Source organism: Diabrotica virgifera, chromosome 6 (assembly GCF_917563875.1).
Source record: "Diabrotica virgifera virgifera chromosome 6, PGI_DIABVI_V3a".
Classification (NCBI taxonomy): Eukaryota; Metazoa; Arthropoda; class Insecta; order Coleoptera; family Chrysomelidae; genus Diabrotica; species Diabrotica virgifera.
The window spans coordinates 197167084-197188319 of NC_065448.1; the positions used below are offsets into that span (position 1 = coordinate 197167084).

The following is a 21236-nucleotide window of genomic DNA, read 5'->3' on the forward strand; positions in this document are numbered from 1 at the left end:
CCACCCATGTACACTCATTACGGAATCTGTTACAAGAATTTCAGCGATTTCAGCCATTTTTTCAAAATGTATTTGGATTTTCTCTAGTAATCCTTCCAAAAGACAATACATAAATGGTGAATACCTTTTACACCAACTTCAAGGAGGGTAATTTATACAGGTACATACCTGGAATTATTATATGGACCGTTCACTCCTGTTAGAGTATAGTTCGATCAAATATGAGCTCTTTTAATCCATTTCACGCGGTAAATTAGTCCGCTTTTCCTTTAGGTCTTAGTTCATAGGTTGTGATGTTTTTTTGCCCTCTCTACTATCTTCTTCCACTCTCTCCGGTCCTGAATCTTTTCTCTCCAGTTTGCAATTTCCATCTTTGATATATCGTCTAGCAGTTGATCTTCCCATCTAATTTTTGGTCTTCCTCTTGGTCTATTTTTTACTGGTTTCCAGTTCATTATCTTCCTGATCAGTTCTTCTACCCCTCTTCTTTGTGTGTGCCCAAACCATCTGAGGCTTTGTGCTTTAATGAATTTTACTATATCTTCTCCTTTATTTATATTTATTATTTCATGGTTCATCAGCTTTCAATATTCCCCTGTTTCTGTCTTTACTGGGCCATGTATCCTTATAATTTTTCTCTCAATTATTTTTAACTTTTCTTCGTCTTTTTTCGTAAGGCACATTACTTTTGCTCCATAGGCTATCACTGATCTGATTGCTGCTGTGTATATTTTTGATTTTGTTTTTTTTTGCTCAGGTTTTTGTCCTTGAGTAGTTGGTGATATTTCCAATATACTCTATTACCTGCTTTAATTCTGTCGTTTATCTCTATACTCCTTCCGTTTTTGCCGTCCACCATCACCCCCAGGTATTTGAAGCAATCTACTCTCTGGAATGTATTTTCACCTATCTTTATTTCTGCTATTCTGTTTACATTGTCTCTTGTGCTTATAAGATTTTTTGTTTTATTCTGATTGGTTATTAGTCCTCTCGTCTTTGCTTCTCTTACCAGGGTTAAAAGTGCCTCTTCTAGTCTTTTTTTATCTCGTGCTACCAGTCCCAGTTCATCGTCATATCCTATGATCTGTGTTGAGCTTTGAATAATTGTCTTTTTCAGCCCTGTGTCCCTAATTACTCCTTCTAGAGCGATATTAAATAGTGTCGTTTGTCGTTGACAGACTGTCTCCTTGTCTTACTTCAAGTTCTAATTTGATGTCATTTGTATCGCCCTCATTTGTTTTAACTTTTGCTGTTGAGTCTTTTATTGTCATTCTAGTTAGTCTTATTAATTTTGCCGGTATCTCCATTTTTTTCATTTCTTTTAATAATTGTTGTCTGTATATGCTGTTGAAGGCCTGTTGGAAGTCGATGAATAGTATGTGTAATTCTATGTCATGTTCATAGCTTTTTTCAATTGTTTGTGCCAGTACGTGTATTGCATCTATTGTTGATCTTCCTTTGATCTATTGTTCTAAAACCCTGTTGATATGGTCCTATAATTTTTTCTGTGTATTGATTTAGTCGGTTTCTTATAATTGTGGTCAATTTCTTATACGTTGTATTTAGTAGCATAATTGGTCTGTAGTTGCAGCACTTAGTTGGATCTCCTTTCTTAAAGATTGGTGCGATGTGTCCGTTTTTCCATTCTATTGGCATGCTTTCGTCCTTCCAAATTGTAACCATTAACTTGTGCATTCGCTTCGTGAGCTCCTCTCCGCCGTTGATGACCAGTTCGTTGTTGATTTCATCTGGCCCTGGCGTTTTGTTTACTTTTAGTTGTTTTAATACCTCCATGAATTCCTAATAAGTAGGTGCGACTTCCTCTTCATCTCTGTTATCTCTTATATCCTCATCCTCTGAATATGCCTTATTGTCGTTTTTGTATAGGTCCGTGAAATGTTTTTCCCAATCTTTTTTGTTTATTTTTGTGACAGATTTTTTGGTACTGTGTTGTTGTTTTATCTATTCGAACAATTTCTTGTTGTCTTTATTATTCGTTTCTAATTCTTGCATTTGTTCAGAGATCCATGTGTTCTTCTTTCTTCTATAGAGTTTCAATGCTTCTTGTTTTTCTTTTCTATATTGGTCCAGTTGTTCCTGTTCGGCACTTTGTAGCCATTTGTTTCTTGCGAGGTGCTTCAGTTGACTTTTTTGGTGACATTCCTCATCAAACCATTCTTTCGATTCTGTTTTTTTGGAATCCTATTATTTGTTCTGCTGTCTCTATTATGCTGTTCTTTATGTTTTTCCATTCTCCTTCTATTTCTATGTGCTCGTACTGACCCAATTTCTGTTCCAGTTGTTCTGTATATTGTTGCTTTGTTTCTTGCGTTTTCAGATTGGCTATATTCCATTTCCTCCTTTTTCCTTCCTTATGATTATTTGCTTTGATTATTTTCATCTTAAGTTTTGCTATCAACAATATGTGGTCAGTGCCTCCATTTGCCCCTCTATATGACCTTACGTCTTGTACTATTTGTGTCCACTTTTTCGAAATTAGAGTATGATTTATTTGGTTTCCATCCATTCTTCCTGGTATCATCCATGTTATTTTGTTTTCTTTTTTATGTTTATGCCCAGTACTAACTATATATGTATTTGTTGCTGCTGCTAGGTTGCAGATTTCTCCTCCATTATCATTCGTAGTTTCATGAATAGTTTCTTTGCCAGCTACATTACGATTATAGTCCTCCTTTCCGATCTTTGCATTGAAATCACCCAATTTTATTAATATGTCATTCCTCGGAATATTTTTACAGGTTTCTTCCAGGATGTCTTAGAATTCTGTTTTATCTTCTTGGTTTGCTTCTTCGGTGGGTGCATAGCAATTGACTATCGAGATGTGGGCTTGTTTATTTTCTTATGTAAAATATCCTTTCATTAACTGCTTTGAATTGTATCAGTTTTTCCCTCATTTTTTTGTTCACCATAAATGCCGTACCATTCGTTCCCTGTTTGTTTTCTCCCGAATAATACATGCTAAAGTTTTTCTTCTCAATTTTTCCTTTTTTCTTCCATCGTATTTCCTGTACGGCTAGGATTTCTAGTTGGTATTTTTTCATTTCAAGAGCTATTTCTTGCATCTTACCTGCTGCCAGCATGGTTCTAATATTCCAAGAGCCCATTCTAATGGGTTTTGTTCTTTTCTTCTTATTGAGATTCTTTCTTTATTTTGTGTGCGTTATTTTGTTTTCGTTAACCGTTTGCATTTCCGAGTCTTTTTTTGCCATGTCAATATCATATTTCAGCCGCTGTTCTTCGTTTATTAGTTTTTTGAATTTTCTATCAGCTGTTCTCTCTCTTCGTCCCATATCTAGCTTTTGCCATTCACTATTAATTTCTTGTAGCCGATTTTCGTTTGCTTACCTTTGCTTCTTTCGTCCTTTGCTATTTTAGTTATTTCCTTTTGTATTTCTTTTTCTTTCGATGTCCAATCGTTGTTTATATAGATACGATCTTTATGCTGTTTTAGTTTACGTTTCTTGTTTAGGATTTCCATTTTATCCGTGAGGGCTTCTGTTTCTATTGCGCATACTCTTTCTCCTATTTTTTTTGCACTTCTTAGTTTTATTTGTATTTGCAACTCTTGGGCTCTGAAATTTTTCATTTCTTCTTTTAATTTCTTATAATCATTTGTTTCTACTTTCAACCCAGTTACGATCAAGCTTTTCTTTTTGCTAAATTTCTCCAGTTGCTCCATTCATTCATGTAGCTGTTTTACTTCTTTTTTTTAGTTTTTGTTTCTCTGCTTTTACACCCATTAACTCTTTATTGGTTTGTTGTTATTCTTTCCTTATTGGTTTTATTTCCTGAAGCATTTCATCGTTTTTATTCATTAGCTCTTTCATTATTGTAATCATAACATTTTCCATGTCTTCCTTGTTTTCGTTGCCTGCTTTGCTTGGTGACCGTTTTTTAATTTTACTTCTATTAAAACAATCATCCAAGTTTTCTCTTTTGCGTTTCGTTTCATCATCGGTTTCACTTCCTGTGACATTTTTTCCATTTTCTAGGAGCGCAGCGCTAAATACCTGGAATACCGATATTAGATTATCAACAATACTTAAAAAATGAAAGTTACCAATTCACCGGTAGTTAATGCGTTATTTAAAAATTAACTGCTCACCAGAGTTGCCAGTTGGTCTGTAATTAGGATGGGGATTAAAATAGATACGAATTCACCGGGACCCGGAAATATGCACACCCTGATATTCTAGTTACGTAAGCTCGTCCGATTGGCGCATGACGTTAACAACAGAGTAAAGCATAGTCCCGTCTATGCGTTCGTAATACGAACGCGAATGAAATTTGAGAATAGCACAAATGAATGAATTATGACTAAAAGAAACTAAGTGATTTTTATAGTTTAGAGGAAAATTATTAAACTATTTACTTTTATTTAAATTGATTTTCAGTTATTTGTAAAGTTCCCAGTTTCTTGATTATATTGGTATCCGGAAAATAAAAATATTCATATAATCAATATCTACTAAAATTATTATATTTCGTTAGTTGGCAAAAATTGATTAGTGGCCTACACATTAGTAAATATAATTTTTACCAAGGGGAAGAAAAGCCCAAAAATAAAACCATAAATTTAATGGATTGATAAAGAAACAAAATTTTTTACTTTTTAAATAATGTATTTCATCAGATTTAAGTAAGAGGCGTGGAAAAGACAAAAATAAGTTTTACAGTTTTCATGCCATGCACTTTATTTAAATTTTGTGCATGTGAAATAGACGTACATACAGCAACTATGTAGCAGTTTTCATAATTTTTCTTTTACGCAATGTCAGGTTGTTAAGAGACTTGTTTAATTCTTTAATTCGGAAGTACATCCGAGACCTAAAAAATAACTTGTTTGCTTTGTTAGAACAGTCTACAGTTACACTTTTGGACATAAGGTTTTCTAAATAATTTTTAGTTACCAAAATGGAATCACCATTCATGTGGAAGGAAAAATTGTCTCCAGTTACTTAATATATGACAAGAGAGTGTCTGATGGTTTACATAAACCACACTTACTCAAATGATCAACCCACGTGTACGTTGAAACATCTTCGGATTGAATACTGGAGTCCTTCAATTTATGGCAGATATAACCAGCCAAATTATCCAAACCATCATACTCGAGGTCACTAATGTTTTTTCATTCTAACTCTCATTGAAAACTTGAAAATCCACAACTGTTTCGTTGTTAGAATCCAGCCTTTGGATCAATTGTCCAGAAATTGGTAGATCTGGGATGTCGTCTGTTTAAACGTTCGAAAATTCGTTCCGTTGTCTCTCCTACCCGTATATAACTTTTATAAAATAAAATAAAGCTTTTTGTTAACACTTTAAAAAAATTGTAATGGGTTTTCCCCGAAAAGAGCTTCATTTTTTGGTACTATGTATCACGTTAAAATATTTGATTTGGAATGTGAAGGATAAGATCGTCTTTTTTATGAGCTACAAATTTACTTTTACTGGTTCTATAGACTAAGAATATACCATTTTTTCGTTATTTTTATATGCTACATTTTTTCCAAGAATATTTTTTCGATATAATACTTACTTTTTGAGTATTTGCGAAAAACCGCCGAAAAACGTGTTTTTTTTTGTTGAAAAGTAAATATTTTTAGTCGCAAGTGACTCTAGTACCTACTACTAAATTAACCTAGTACCTAAGTTAAAAAAAACTCTATAGAACAAAAGTTGCTTAAACTTAGTCAGATCTGTTTCCGGACTTATTTTAAACGTATATTTTTTCACCCTCCAAGTAAAAGCAATCAACGGCACAAATTCAACTTTGAAGTGGGGGATGGGTAGAATCTAAATTCAAATTTTCATGCAATTAGGAGTTAACCCTGAAAATTATGTGTGTTTCTTTTTATCTTTTAAATCATTTTACTTAAAATCATTTTTTAACTATCAAATAATAATTACATATTGAGCTATTTTATTTTTTAAACTTTAATAATATTTATAAAAAATTTTACTTTCTTGTAATGTATTTTTAAAACAAGCAATCATTTAAATAATTATTTTGTAACAATTTGTATTATTTAAGAATATAATAATTACATTTTGGTTTCATAGTAAGTGTTTTTTAAGAATATTAATGTATAGTTTTAAAATATTGTATTGCAAATAATTATCATTATTAAATGGTTATTATTTGTCAAGTATTCTTTTTCTTTTTTCACACCCTTATGTATGTAATAAAACTAAGGGACTTTCTGAAAGGTCAATCGTAGACTTTAAAGACACAAAAGAAGCGATACTTAAAAGTTACGCCCATTATATATCTTTATATCGTGGGAAATATACAATACAACACGAGCTCCAACCGCTCGACTAATACTCTTTAGAGCTGGCATCAGTGTGTGATCTCGCGTTGAACGGTAAATATCTAAAATTTCGTATATAAGTCCTCCCCTTTACTTTTCAGCGACGGATCTCGTTTCGCTGTAAATTTATCAGAAAAATTTAAGTACAAAAATCTTTTCCCCTCTAAGTGTGCCATGATTAATATGTTAATTATAAAGATACTTATGAACAATATACTCCAATAATTAATTTCCTATTGGTGGATCTCGGGTTGTCCTCGATTTAGTCGGATCTCGCCTTGATATGAAGACGTATATATATATATATATATATATATATATATATATATATATATATATATATATATATATATATATATATATATATATATATATTCTCCATTCGTAACGATAAAATCATTAATTTTAGAGATATTTGAAGTTAAAAACGAAGGGAAATAATACATTAATCAAAATAACTGTGGCGTTTCATTTTTAACTTCAGATATCTCGAAAACTAATGACTTTATCGTTACGAATGAAGAGTATATTATTTACATACAAAGTATTGGAGAATAGAAAAATTGCACTAAAATAGCAATTCCTCCAGTGGAATTTGGGAGGGTCGACCAATGACTTTCCCCCGTCTTACGCTTCTGGTAGTAGCCAGAAACATTTGTTTGACATAATTTAGTAGGGTGTACAGTATTTACACTTGCTGTCAAATGTGACAAGGATATATATGTCAAAAGGTTTTAAAGTACTGGGTACAAATAGTTTTTCAATTTTTAAATAAAACGTAACTCAGTAAGGAGCCACATTTTATTTGGGTTAAATCTTAATATTTTGAGCCCAAGAATCTACAGTTAAAATATTTCCAATGATTAATGAAACATTCTATATTATACATTTGTTGCTATGTCTTTCGAATCGCGAGTAAACTTGGACAGCGTTTTGTCCATCAAACATCTCATCAGACATCAAAAGGTCGAAATACAATTCCAAAAATCCTAGAACTTAATGAATGTGTACAAACAGAAATGCTTGATTAGGAGAGTTAGATTATATTTCAAATGAGGATGGACTTGCAGAGGATTCAACACATTCTACTAATAATTAGATTAAATTATTTAATTGTAATATTTTAACTAATAAACCTAAAGGTTATTCGCGGTGTGCAAGTACTTGGAAGGGGAAACGAGAAACGACCCTGCGCGAGTCGCGGAGAAATATTGCAACTATCTTAAATAATTCATATTGTCAATTGAAATTGTCAAATTGACGTATATTTCATACCTTCTGTCAATGAAGCAGAAAAATTATATATTGCTCCACAATATTGATATGATATGCAATTATTGTATAAAGGTAAATTTAATTAATTTTATTTTGCTTGCAGTACTGCATTTTAATAACTAATTTTATTTACTACATACAATTGTTGACGTTTCCATAACATAACCTGAATCTTATTTTTTCTTCTTATTATTTTTTTGGACTATGGCCTTGACAATTATTCAGTAACCAGGACTAATATAATTGGCCAATATAATTAAAAGTGCGAATTTTAGTATAGAGCGTAGAAATAGGGGTCGCTTTGCCGAACTTGCACGGTCCCAATACATTCTATGAGTAAAATATTAAAAAAAAAACTATTACCTTTTTGCAAGTTTCTGTACTGTTATTTATTACAGCAAGTAACAGGTTATCGGAACCATTGGCCTTCTTTAAAAGATCATTTTTCAACATTTGATATATATAAATTAAATGGTGGGTATCCTCCCTAGCATATTGCTTCAGTTCATCGGGCAAAGGTCGTATCCGCCAATCAGCTAACTGAAATTGTTTGTTGGGGACAAAACTACAATACCTCTGCATTAGATACGCCAACGAGAGGCCGGAAATCTCCAATTGTTTTGCGGCTTGATAGGTATCAAACATATTGACGACATATATTGATAGATCTCTTTGTAGCCACACAATATCTGAGTCAGCTCCATGGAAAATCTGTAAAGAATAAATAAATAGTCTTTAATACGTATGATAAAAATGATTTATACATTATCAATCAAATTTAAACGATGCACGACTTATTTAAAATAATATAGAGTACATGCCAGTGATCTTGTGACATACAATAAACTTAGAAGGGATATTCAGTGGGAAGAAGGGCCAGGATGTAGACTTGCCAAGGTAATATAACACTAAGGAACCTTGGGAAGACAGCATCAGAAAAGTACTTGGGAATGACCAGGAAAAACCTTTTTTCTACGACCTTTTAATAATATGCTGATTATTCACTATTTTTGAATAGATAATAATACCCATTACTTTACCCGTGAGTAATAGTTCATTACTCACGGGCTGAAGTTACTCACGGGTCATTACTGACGGGTTGAAGTTAGATTCAAGTGGCGCATGGCACTTTTAATATACTTACTTATTAGCAAATAAAATTACTTACACTTGTTTATTTAATAAAATAATCATTGTAATTTATATCAACAATTAACTTAAATGTTTAAAGAATTGTTAACTGCAACAATGGGTTAGTATAGTCTGTTCGCTAAACTCAGACACAACTGGCTAGTTATTTTAGCAAGTAATTTTGCCAAAAAAATAATTACTAAATAGTTAGTAATTTTGCCAATTTTGGCGAAACTGGCAAAAATCAAAAAAATTACCTACTAAAATCACTAGCCAGTTGTGTCTGAGTTTAGCGAACCGACTATATATTTTTTACGTTTAAATTTAAAAATTTGACATTTTAAGATTGACGTTATTAAAAGTTAAACATTTAAATCATTCAATATGAGAGTATGCGTTCGGCGAGTCCTGGCCTACACCTTGTACAGGATTATCAGCATCCAAAATAAGAGCAAGACATATTCATTTAATTTTTAATTACTAATTCCGTAAAAGGGTTAACGGATATGAAATTTATATCAATGAATTCTGTCTCACTTACTGTTGATTGTACAATAGATTTTTATTGGAAGCAAACGTTCGTTTTCATGTATTGCCTTAAAATATGTCTTATTTTTAAAAGCCGCCGCCATTATATGTATACCATGACACTAATGACAACTGTTTCATAACTCAAGAAGGGTAATTCTAACAGTGTTGCCATAGTTATATAAAATAGGTTTTGTTATGAAAAATAAATTCTTTCGATTTTAAGTAATGTTAGTAGTTGATAATTATATTTATCGCCAACCGTCACTAAAGTCATTCATTATTGTACTTATTTGCCCTCATTTGCGACAGTAAAGTAACACTTTATTGTACTGAAAGAAGAATTTTACTTTACCTGCCGCGATTAATCAAATTAACCCAGATTGAATGTAAGTGGTCGATGACAGTAATCGAATGGCGAGAATTTGAGTGAACTTAAAATTGATTTACTTTAATTATTAAAAATATTGTACACAATTTGCGTTATTATCAATTAAATTTACGTCAAAAAGTAAAATTCTGTAGTGTTTTGTAAATATATTCATATAGAATAAATTAAAACTTTACCGATTTAGTAATTATTCAATACTGATAACTATCGATTAAAAATCGAAAGCGGCCATCTTGCAAAAGTTATCTGTCATCACTGTCATGAAATAATTATTATGACGTCTAAAATTTAAAAAGTTCTTAAATTGTAAATTGCAAGTAAGTGTTAAAACCAATATCAAATTATTGTAGAAAGTGAAATTGTAGATAAAATATATTTTGGCATTATTCAAGCTGCCAGACTTTCAGTACTTCATTTTCCAGTTTTTCATTCAGGGATTATTAAAATTAAAGATGATTAATTTTGTGAAATAATGAAGATAATCAAATTAAAAAAAAATGTGCAGTGTTATAATGAGATTTTAAAGAAGTTAAATAAACGACAGATTTTTATTTTATAAATTTTATATTATTTTTAAATAATTACAGAGCCCAAACTCTTACCTAGACAACTTTAAATTGCAAATCATCGGAATGCAAATTCCAAGTTGATTTCCAATCAAATTATGTTGGCGATAAAATTTTGTATGCACCACGTCAGTAAAGACTCTTTATCGAACTCGTCTGTTACTCGCCTCGCTCGCTACGCTCGCTCTTCTCGTAATATCAAGACTCGTTCGATAAAAAGTCACTTTACTGACTTGGTACATAAATAACTATTTTCTAATAATCCAAATAAAAAAGGTCATAGAAAAAGTATAGTATTCTACTTGCATGTAATGGCTATTACTCACTCTGATGAATTACGACACTCGCCTACGGCTCGTGTCGCAAACTTCATCATCGTGAGTGATAGCCATCATTACATGCTCGTTGAATAATATACTATGTCGGTTCGCTAAACTCAGACGCAACTGGCTAGATATTTTAGTCGATAGTTTTTTTTGTTTTTTGCCAATTTTGCAAAAATTGGCAAAATTACTAACTATTTAGTGATTATTAACTATTTAGTAATTATTTTTTGCCAATTTTACTAAAATTGGCAAAATTACCGACTAAAATATCTAGAAAGTTGCGTCTGAGTTTAGCGAACAGACTATATTATTTGGCCATTGTCAACTAACCAAACGCCTCCACACACTGTGTCTAGTAGACACACATCTATGCAGGAAGTATGAACGAGACAATGAAACGGTCCAGCATGTCTTATGTGAATGTCCAGGGTTATCGTAAATATGAGAGTATGCGTTCGGTCTACACCTGACGACGTAAAAGACTTGTCCCCTGGTGGACAATGAGCTAAGGATGACAGCTCTCTGGGAGGATGCACAATGGGTCAGTTGTGGCCAAGGCCAGTCAAGTGCTGTGGGACTTGACTGGCCTTGCCTACTCTACACATAGAGGGATATTCAGTGCTTTAAATATCAAGTCACAGCTACCTAATCCCATACCAAAATAGGGAACTTGCATAAAATTTTAAATTCGAAAAAGATGCTATAAATCACAACAGAAAACATCATTTAAAACGTATATCAAAGAAAAAAAAAAGGTTTTTTTGTCTTTCGTTTGGCCCCTAAAGACGATTAAAATTGAGAGAAAATTCAAAACGCGCCTTCGTTGGTCGTGACGTCATATCATTGTAGTATTTGATGTCCTCCCCATTAATTCATTAGGTCAAAACGGCAAACAGGTGTATGTTCTCAAAAAATTTTTGATAGTGTGTAAAAAATGTTTTATTATCAGCTAAGTACTTTCAACACATAACGTGCCATCATCAGAGCTTCGTCCTCTTATAAAACCTTCATAGAAGAGCAATTGATAAACGACACAATAAAATTGCTCTTATATGAAGGTTTTATAAGAGGACAAAGCTCTGATGATGGCACGTTATGTGTTGAAAGTACTTAGCTGATAATAAAACATTTTTTACACACTATCAAAATTTTTTTGAGAACATACACCTGTTTGCCGTTTTGACCTACTTAGAAGTGTGTACATGTCTTACAGTATTTTCCAATCCAATTAATTCTTTAGGTTTGGCATTCGTTATGACACCCAGTTTTATAAATATTTTGATAGTTGCTAATTCTGACTAATATTTGAGTGTTTTTATTAAGACATGTTCATTATTACAATGTCATACGATAAAGGTCATTATAAAATATAATGATGTGACGTCACAAGTGTTCGCGCGCTTTTTGGGTCGTTTCAAATGGTTTAAATACACAGAAGCTTTTAAATTTGTACTTAATATACAGGGTGAGTCACCACTAACGGGACAGAAGATTACAGCGAAATGGTAAAAGATTTGAAAAAAATTTTAAATCAATAGTTTGTAAGTTGATCAAAGCTACATTTTAAAATTATTTTGAAATATACAGATTGTCCCAATAAATGGCGGTGTATCAAAGTTATATTTTTTCTTATGGAACACCCTATATTTGATTGCATTTTTAATTATCCGCAAAAAATAAGGTATAGTTTCATAAGGCTTCCCTATACCTATGTACAGAGTGTTCTGAGTTATGTTGACTTTTCTTAAATTATAGAGTTTTAAAAAAGGCTTATTCTAAAGTTAGTTAAGAAATTAATAAAAAAATTACTTTTACATCTAAATAGTTAGATATTGGTTGAATGTATTCCATGATTGATTATTACACATTTATTTACAGGGTGTTCAAAATTTACAGTTTCATTATTGGATTATTCACTGTGTCATATGATGCTTATTTTAAATGGAACACCATGTATATTATTAAAGAATTATACTAAACAAACTCTTTCGAATGGTATATGGATGTCCTATACCTAGGTCTCATAGTTTTTGCGTAATTTACAATTATTTAAATTCTTAATCTGTAAATCGATTTTAAAACAAAAGATATAGTTAATTAATGTCATTGTATCGCATTGTCATTTTATGACAGTACGGTCTCGTAATTATCTTATAATTAATGTATTCCATGATTGATTATTACCCATTTATTTACAGGGTGTTCAAAATTTACAGTTTCATTATTGGATTATTCAATGTGTCATATGATGATTATTTTAAATAGAACACCGTATATTAATAAATTATTATACTAAACACAGGTTCCTCTTTCGAATGGTATACGGATGTTCTATAACTAGGAGTCATAGTTTTTGCGTAATTTACAATTTTCTTAAACGGTAAATCGATTTTAAAAATATTTATTTTAGTCACTCTCGATTTTTAAACCCATCATCTTGGCATAGTTGGTATAAACGAGTATAGTTGTAAATAAAAATGTAAACTTTTAGTTGCTGATTTGAAAAATAATTTTTTTCGTTATTGAAAACAATTAAATACATAACGAAACAAAGAATTTTATTAAAACAAGTACATCAATAGTACAAAATGAACCACAACTTACTATAAATAAAAAATTATCAGTTATGTAAAAGATGTTCAAAATGTTTGCTTTCTTGTGCAATACAACAAGCGATTTTATCTTCAAATGATTTGCTTACATTATTTAACATAGGTGGTGTTATAGACGCAAAAGCGTTCGAAATTCTTAATTTCATATCATCTGGAGTAGTAGGAAGTGTAGCATAATATACAATATTTTTAATATCTTCTTCTTTAGGTGCCGTGTCTGTATTCAGACGTTGGCCGTCATCATGTTTACAATTTCCTGAAACCTCTCTATTTTTAATATAACTCCATTTAAAAAATCCATCTTTGTCAATCCTGGGGACCTAGATGGCTTTCGTAGATAGCGTGATTGTTCATTTTTAGGAACAATTAAATTTGAATATCATACACGGATGTTTATATTTTTGATAATTACCAGGCCGTACTGTCATAAAATGACAATGTCATACAATGACATTAATTAACTACCTACATCTTTTGTTTTAAAATCGATTTACAGTTTAAGAATTTAAATAACTGCAAATTACGAAAAAACTATGGGACCTAGGTATAGGACATCCATACACCATTCGAAAGAGGTAAATCTGTTTAGTATAATTATTTATTAATATACATGGTGTTCCATTTAAAATAAGCATAATATAACATGTTGAATAATTTAATAATGAAACTGTAAATTTTGAACACTCTGTACATAAATGCGTAATAATCAATAATGGAATACATTCAACCAGTATCCAACTATTTAAATGTAAAAGTAATTTTTTTATAATGTCTTAAATAACTTGAGAATACGCCTTCTTTTAAAACTTTAAATTTTAAGAAAAGTCAACATAACTCAGAACACTCTGTACATAGGTATAGGGAAGCCTTATAAAACTATACCTTATTTTTAGTGAACAATTAAAAAATGCAATAAAATATAGGGTGTTCCATAAGAAAAAATATAACTTTGATACGTCGCCATTTATTGGGACACCCTATATATTTCAAAATAATTTTAAAATGTAGCTTTTATCATATCAATTTAAAAACCATTAATTTAAAAAGTTTTACAAATCTTTTACCATTTCGCTGTAATCTTCCGTCCCGTTAGTGGTGACTCACCCTGTATATTGTACCTATTATATAGTCATATATAACAGATAGATCCTTTTTAATTAATCATGGCGAAGCTTGCACTTCCCTACATCCCATCTCGGCATGAGTCCCTCAAGGAGTCTACTCGGTCCTACCCTAGATTTACTGTACACAGCTGAAATCCCTACCACAAATAATACTATGATTGTTATATATGCAGATAATACCATCTAATCATAATGGCCACTCATGTGAATCCAACATAAGTATCCAGAAATTTGCAAAACAATTTAAACCAATTACAAAATTAGTGGATGAGACTATGGCCTGTCAAAGTAAATAATACTAAATCAACTCACATCACGTTCACGTTAAAAGGAAGAAACAGCCCTCTGGTATCGATAAACTGAAAATTACTACCTGCTACCTGCTAGGAACGATGTGAAATATCTGGATATCCACAAAGATACCTAAATTGGGGAAAACATGTAAGATCCAAAAGACTACAACTGGGAATGCTTTACAATATACTGGTTTATTATTCGGAAGTCAGGCTTAAATATTCAAATCTGGTGGACTGCCAGTAATATAAATATGCACACTACAAATATTCAAATCCAAAGTCCTTCGTGATGTCTGCAATGCCCCTGGTATGTGCCAAACTATGTTATTCATCATGAGATGAATGTTAAAACTATGAAAGAAGCAACCTTCACTCAGTATACAAACTACTTAGGGCCAATTTCTCATATCGAGTTCAACTTCAGTTTAACCTGAACTTTAAGGGCCAATTTCTCATATCGAGTTGAACTCCAGTTTAACCTGAACTTCTAGTAAACGTCAGTTTAAAGTCAAAATCGTCTTTCTCAATTCACGTTCAACCGATGGCAGATTAAACTTGAACGGTGGAATTCGGCCGTTCAAAGATTTCAGAACTCAGTTCAGATGATTTCATAGACTACGCATGCGTTGTATTAACACGACACGCTGTCATAATATAAATATATCCTATTTTATTATATTAAGCCTAACGATAAACGATAACATTATTTTTGTTGTTATAATATTTATTTATAATTATTAAAATGACTATTTGACTATAAATACTTAAATTTAACTTTATTCAAAAACAGCATAAAAAAGGTGGTTCAAAATGGCGACAGCTTTTTACCTTTTGCCATCTATTGGCATTTCCCGAAAGCTGTAGAACGAGCACTGACATGAACGTGCAATGAAAAATGCATTCCAAACAAAACCGAAGATCACCGGCGAACCTGGTTCAACTGAACCATAGATTACCGCAGGTATGAGAAATCGACCCTTAGTGAACGTCAGTTTAAAGTCAAAGTCGTCTTTCTCAATTCACGTTCAACCGATGGCAGCTTAAACTACGTTCAACTTGAACGATGGAATTCGGCCGTTCAAAGATTTCAGAACCCAGTTCAGATGATTTCATAGATTACGCATGCGTTGTATTAACACGAAACGCTGTCATAATATAAATATAACCTATTTTATTATATTATGGGCCGGTTGCTCGAACGCTAATCAACAATGATCATTATCAAATATTTAATTACTGTCACCAAAACTGTCAATGTCAACTTTGTTTGGGTTGCTGAAAACATAATTAATTACAATTATGAGATTTATTATTAATTATGTTAATAATGATTGTTATATTAATTGATTATAGACTCCACAGACTTTTTAACAACCCAAACAAAGTTGACAATGACAGTAATTAATTATTTGATAATGATCATTCTTGATTAGCGTTCGAGCAACCGGCCCTAAGCCTAACGATAAACGATAACATTATTTTTGTTTTTATTAAATTTATTTATAATTATTAAAATGACGATTTGACTATAAATACTTAAATTTAACTTTATTCTATTCAAAAACAGCATAAAAAAGGTCGTACAAAATGGCGATAGTTTTTTACCTTTCGCCATCTATTGGCATTTCTCGAAAGCTGTAGAACGTGCACTAACAATGAGAAATGCATTCCAAACAAGACCGAAGTTCACCGGTGAACCTCGGTCAACTGAACCATAGATAGTTTAAATTACCATATTTACAACAGTTTGTTGTTAAAAATCCGCAGGTATGAGAAATCGACCCTTAAAGAGACATCAAATGTACTCAGCAACGACCTCCTGACCCCCACACTGCTTAAAAGACTAAAAAGGTTGGGTCCTCTAGATCTCTCCTCCGCTAGGAACTAGATTGAAGTTACTAATTTGTATAAAGACAGAAATTTGCTTCATATTTATAAATTAATTTAAATATTTTTTAGACACTAAACTTTGTAAAATTCTATAAAGTTCACTTTTCCTACATAATATATTACCTTAATAATTGTTGGTTTGGTGAATGCCTCATTAAGTACCCACAACTTATCTCTTAATGCCAATGCATCTATTATATAATCTTTCTCTCTAGTAGAAATTTGCAACAGACAAGTAATACCCATAAAAGTTCTATATGAATGATGTTCGACATCTACAGCAAATTCTTGACAGTTTAATAAAGTTTCTACCAATTCATCCAATTGTCCCTCTTCTGTAATTTCTATTAAGGGTGTCTCTTCAACAGGTAGTGGTTTTAAAGGATTTTCTTTCTTTAACTGTATTGGCAATGGTGTGAATCTGTCCAATTCAAATTCATAAGGATGAGAATATCTAAAAATTAAATTGTTTGTATTTGATTCGTAATATAATCACAAATAAATTAAGTAAGAGTACTAAATAGTTCTAACGAACTCCATTTGAAATGTAAAAACATTTTTTTTTGGGAGTGGTCTAAAATGCTTGTTCAATTGAAACATATCTTTGGTCAGGTTAGCCTTGGCTAACTGACTATATATTGTAATCACTTAACTGACATTCTGAAATGTTAGTTACGTTTATAAACGTCACACAGATCACTTCCTACTATTCGTATTTGACTGCAATTTTGAGTATTGCAACTTGTACTTACTGGTATTAACCATCGATTACAATCTAATCACCTTTGCGTTGTAAATATTACACGATTTTTCCAACCGAAGTTGCACTAGTAATCCGCTAGTTGGCGATACCAGCGAAACTCACAGCGTACAGTGGTAATTATTTGTAGATGCTTAGTAGTTTGATTGAAAAGAATATAGTAGTTTACCATCTACCGAACATAATGCAATCATTGCAAATATCTAAGACTAAGATTTGGTAGGAATGTTTGAGGAGTTAATAAACATTGATACCTGACAACAGTTGGTGAAGCTTAGTATGAAATCTAACAATTCTATTGGCAGAAAAATGCGAAATTGTTTCATGCATGAAACAGTTTTTAGTTAAAATACAAAAATACGGAGGACAGAAAGATAAATATGTTATATTGATGAAATTTAATTAAATGAAAGATGCACATTGTTTGCATGGATGAAACTTGGTTAAATGAAGAATGCACATTATACAGTTGAGTCAAGGGTTCTTTACCCGTGCGTCATTAATACCTGGCGAGATAAAATACATACTTTTTATCTAGCATCATTGTCTTCCACGCATGAAACTACAGACAAACCGGATACCGCCTGTTATTAAGTAGAGACACATGTTATTTTTATAAATACTCTATAGTCAGTACATCGAAAAGAGATAGGTACAAAAAAGACGCTTGGGAACGTTTTCAGATTTTAAGTAGGTACAATTTGTGACGTTTCTGGTTTGTTTACTTGTTACTGTCAGTTTGTTGGATTTTTTGCTGTTTTTAATCCTGTTTTTGCATTTGGAAGTTATTTATATTAAATTAACAGTTTTCACAACTAATTTTATACTGGAGTTTGAAATTTTATGGTAAGCGTATTTTATTTTGCCATTAATTTACATGCAAAGTTAACCTCATTCACAGTTGTTAAGGAATGGTTTTGTTTAAATTTCCGTAAAAGTGAAATAAATAACAAAAAGAAAATAGTTTATTTTCAAATATTTATATTAAAACAAATATTTAATATCACTAATGATATTAAATCCATTTATTAAGTAAGCTACTTCAAATGTAGCTGTAATTCTGCACCAAAAATTTTACATTCTATTTATTTTATAACGTCAAATTTTATAATATAATCCGTGCTCGGAACAGTAGCCACTCTCTGTCACTTGCTATTGCCTGGAATAGATTTCCGACTTATTTCGTATGCTTTAAATCATGACGCACGGGTAAAGAATCAGGTACTCAAGTGTATACATATTTTATTATGGTAATAGGTAGTTTAAGACATGTTCGACTTACTCCTCTCCGTTTTCAGTCTCTTCCAGAAAGATGGCTAAAGGTTTTATTGAATTAGGTTTGATTTTAATCCTTGGTTCCCAAGGAAATTTACTACTATTAATAATTTTATCCCTAAAGAATTTTTGTGGTCTAATTACATTTTTTGCAGCAATTAATGTAACAGTGTTCTTAGGGTCTTGTAAATTAACCTAAAAAAAGATATTGTTTATTAGTCTTATTAGTTAATAATACATAACACCAAATATGACTCGATGAAAGGCAAAGTGGCCTAACCCACAATTTTACCAAAACTCATTTATTACATTAAAGTTATCCCTTTAGACAAGGCGAAAACGGCTGGTTCGTTGGAAAAAATATTCCCATGAGATTTTTTTGCATAATCACATTTTTATAATACACCCCAGAATAAGGTTCAAGAAGTCGCCCACGAGAAAAGTGGTCCAAATTTTTTTAACAATTTGTTTTAATCAAATTTCAAAAATTATTATTTTTGTCTGGACAATTTTTTTTAGGTTTTTTAGACCATTCTGGACAAAAAAGGTCTCCTGTAATTTTTCTCTAAAGTTGATGGTTTTTGAGTTATAAGCAATTTAAAATTTGAAAAACGCAAAAATGGCCATTTTTAAGACCTAATACCTCGGTTAAAAAGTATTATTATGAAAGTCAGAAAGTGACTAAATCGAAGTTTAAAGCCCCCCTTACATGATCCTAAAGAAATTTGTGTCATTAATTTATTACTAAGCTGTTATTTTTAATTATTAACAATAAGCCGTAAGAGCGTATTGACGCGGCTGTAAATGTGAGTGCGAGTAAGATGCCCCATTGGACTGCCGGAATGGCATCTCTCTCGAACTCACCGTAGACGGCCGCCTAATACGTGCTGCGCTCATTATTATTACTTAAAAATAACGGCTTAGTAATAAAATGATGACAAAAATTTCTTCAGGATCTTGTAGGGGGGGGCTTTAAACTTTGATTTAGTCACTTTCTGACTTTCATAATAATAACTTTAAACCAATTTATTAAGCCTCGAAAATCGCCATTTTTCGTTTTTTTTTTCAATTTTAAATTGTTTATAACTCGAAAACGATCAACTTTAGAGAAAAATTACAAGAGATCTTTTTTGTCCAGAAAGGTCCAAAAAACCTAACAAAAATTTGTGCGGGCCAAAAATATTGATTTTTGCAATATGATTAAAAAAATTGGACCACTTTTCACGTGGGCGACTTCTTGAACCTTATTCTGGAATGTCTCACGAATGTGATTATGCCAAAAAATCGCATGGTAATATTTTTTCTAACGAACCCGCCGTTTTCGCCTTGTCTACTTATTTAAGTGAATATTTGCGGCGCAAATATGTTACGGCTATCCCGACTTTTTCTTTCTTTACAAGGCAAATTACGTGCAGTAAAGTTCTCACTGGGATGAAGAAGTAAATATTAGTTGAGAATGACATTGTCATCATTAAAATAGATATGGCGATTTCGTTCAATTTTTGAATGTTCTTGGATAGCCGTTACTTGTATAAATGCTTAAATTATTAATTCAGTTAATTAATAGGATTATTTTTCACTATGTATTCAGTGATTACAATAATTTATATACTTTATGTACAATAAAAACTAATAATAGAGAAAAGAGAAAAAGTGATAAAGTAATTTTAATAATATATTGTTACTAGGGAACGGTTAGATACATTTTGAACATCTTTAACAACAATATACTTGGATCACAGAATATACCCTGGTGTATTCTGTACTTGGATCTTCCATAAATAATAAACAATAAATAACTTTTTCTACGAGGTGCAAAAATGTCTACTTTCGCGCACGCGTTTTAGTTTAGAAAGTTTTACTTTTCCTCACGCGTTTTACTTTTCCGCACTGCATAAAGATATTTTAATATGGCCTTAAAATAATTATAATACATGCAATAAACTAATATTTAGATATTATTTACTATTTTATTTCAATTGTATCTTATTGTGTTCCTGTTTTAATGAAATCAACGCGACAATTCGATGAAATAAAATTATTTTGATATAATATTCGAAAGTCAAATCAGTAGACAATAGCAGTGGTTTTGAATCGTCGTCATGGAAACCAAGATCGTCGTCATGCTAACCAATTATGCTGAAAGTTTTGTTTTGACAATCTTGTCAAAGAATTAATTTGTGTATGTAGTTTCATATTAATTAAATTAATTGATTAAGATTTGGTCATTTTTTAAAGACTCGTAGAAAAAATATTGTTCCTAACTCTTGCAGAAAGTCTCTTTTCCGCACTTGACTGCTTGCCGAACTCCCGCTTCGCGTCGTTCGGCAAACTGCAGTCGCGTGCGGAAAAGTATGACTTTCTGCACTTGTTAGAAAAATAACTATTTTATTAATTTCACGTCTTAAATCAATTATTTATCAAATACGTTATCAACATTATTTATTAAACAACTCAAAATATTCCTGAAGCCGTGTCAAATATTTAGTAGCCTTGTTTGTCACTGTCTTGTCACCACACTCTGTTCGAGACTGAGTGCGTTGTATGACAAAGATAGCGAATGTTTGATTTGGAAAATATCACCACGGACATGGTGTTCATTTTTTTCGAATCCTGGGAAAATTAAATATTTTTGAAAAATTTTAAAACAAAATGAAAGATTGCATCATTACCGAGGGTAAAAATTCTCTTAGAATAGACAAAAAGTTTCTTTTGAATGAAACATTT

At 31.6% G+C, this 21236-nt stretch overlaps 1 protein-coding gene across 1 annotated transcript in view; it reads right to left on the reverse strand.

Annotated features, from left to right (window-relative positions):
• Positions 1–21236, reverse strand: part of LOC126887098 (exosome component 10) — a 77035-nt gene that overhangs the window by 46250 nt on the left and 9549 nt on the right. Inside the window, exons 3-5 of the mRNA XM_050654435.1 lie at positions 18517–18704; positions 16598–16928; positions 7974–8321 (exon numbers count right to left, since the gene is read on the reverse strand). Of these exons, the coding sequence (XP_050510392.1) occupies positions 7974–8321; positions 16598–16928; positions 18517–18704 (867 nt within the window). The remainder of the gene's footprint in view (positions 1–7973; positions 8322–16597; positions 16929–18516; positions 18705–21236) is intronic.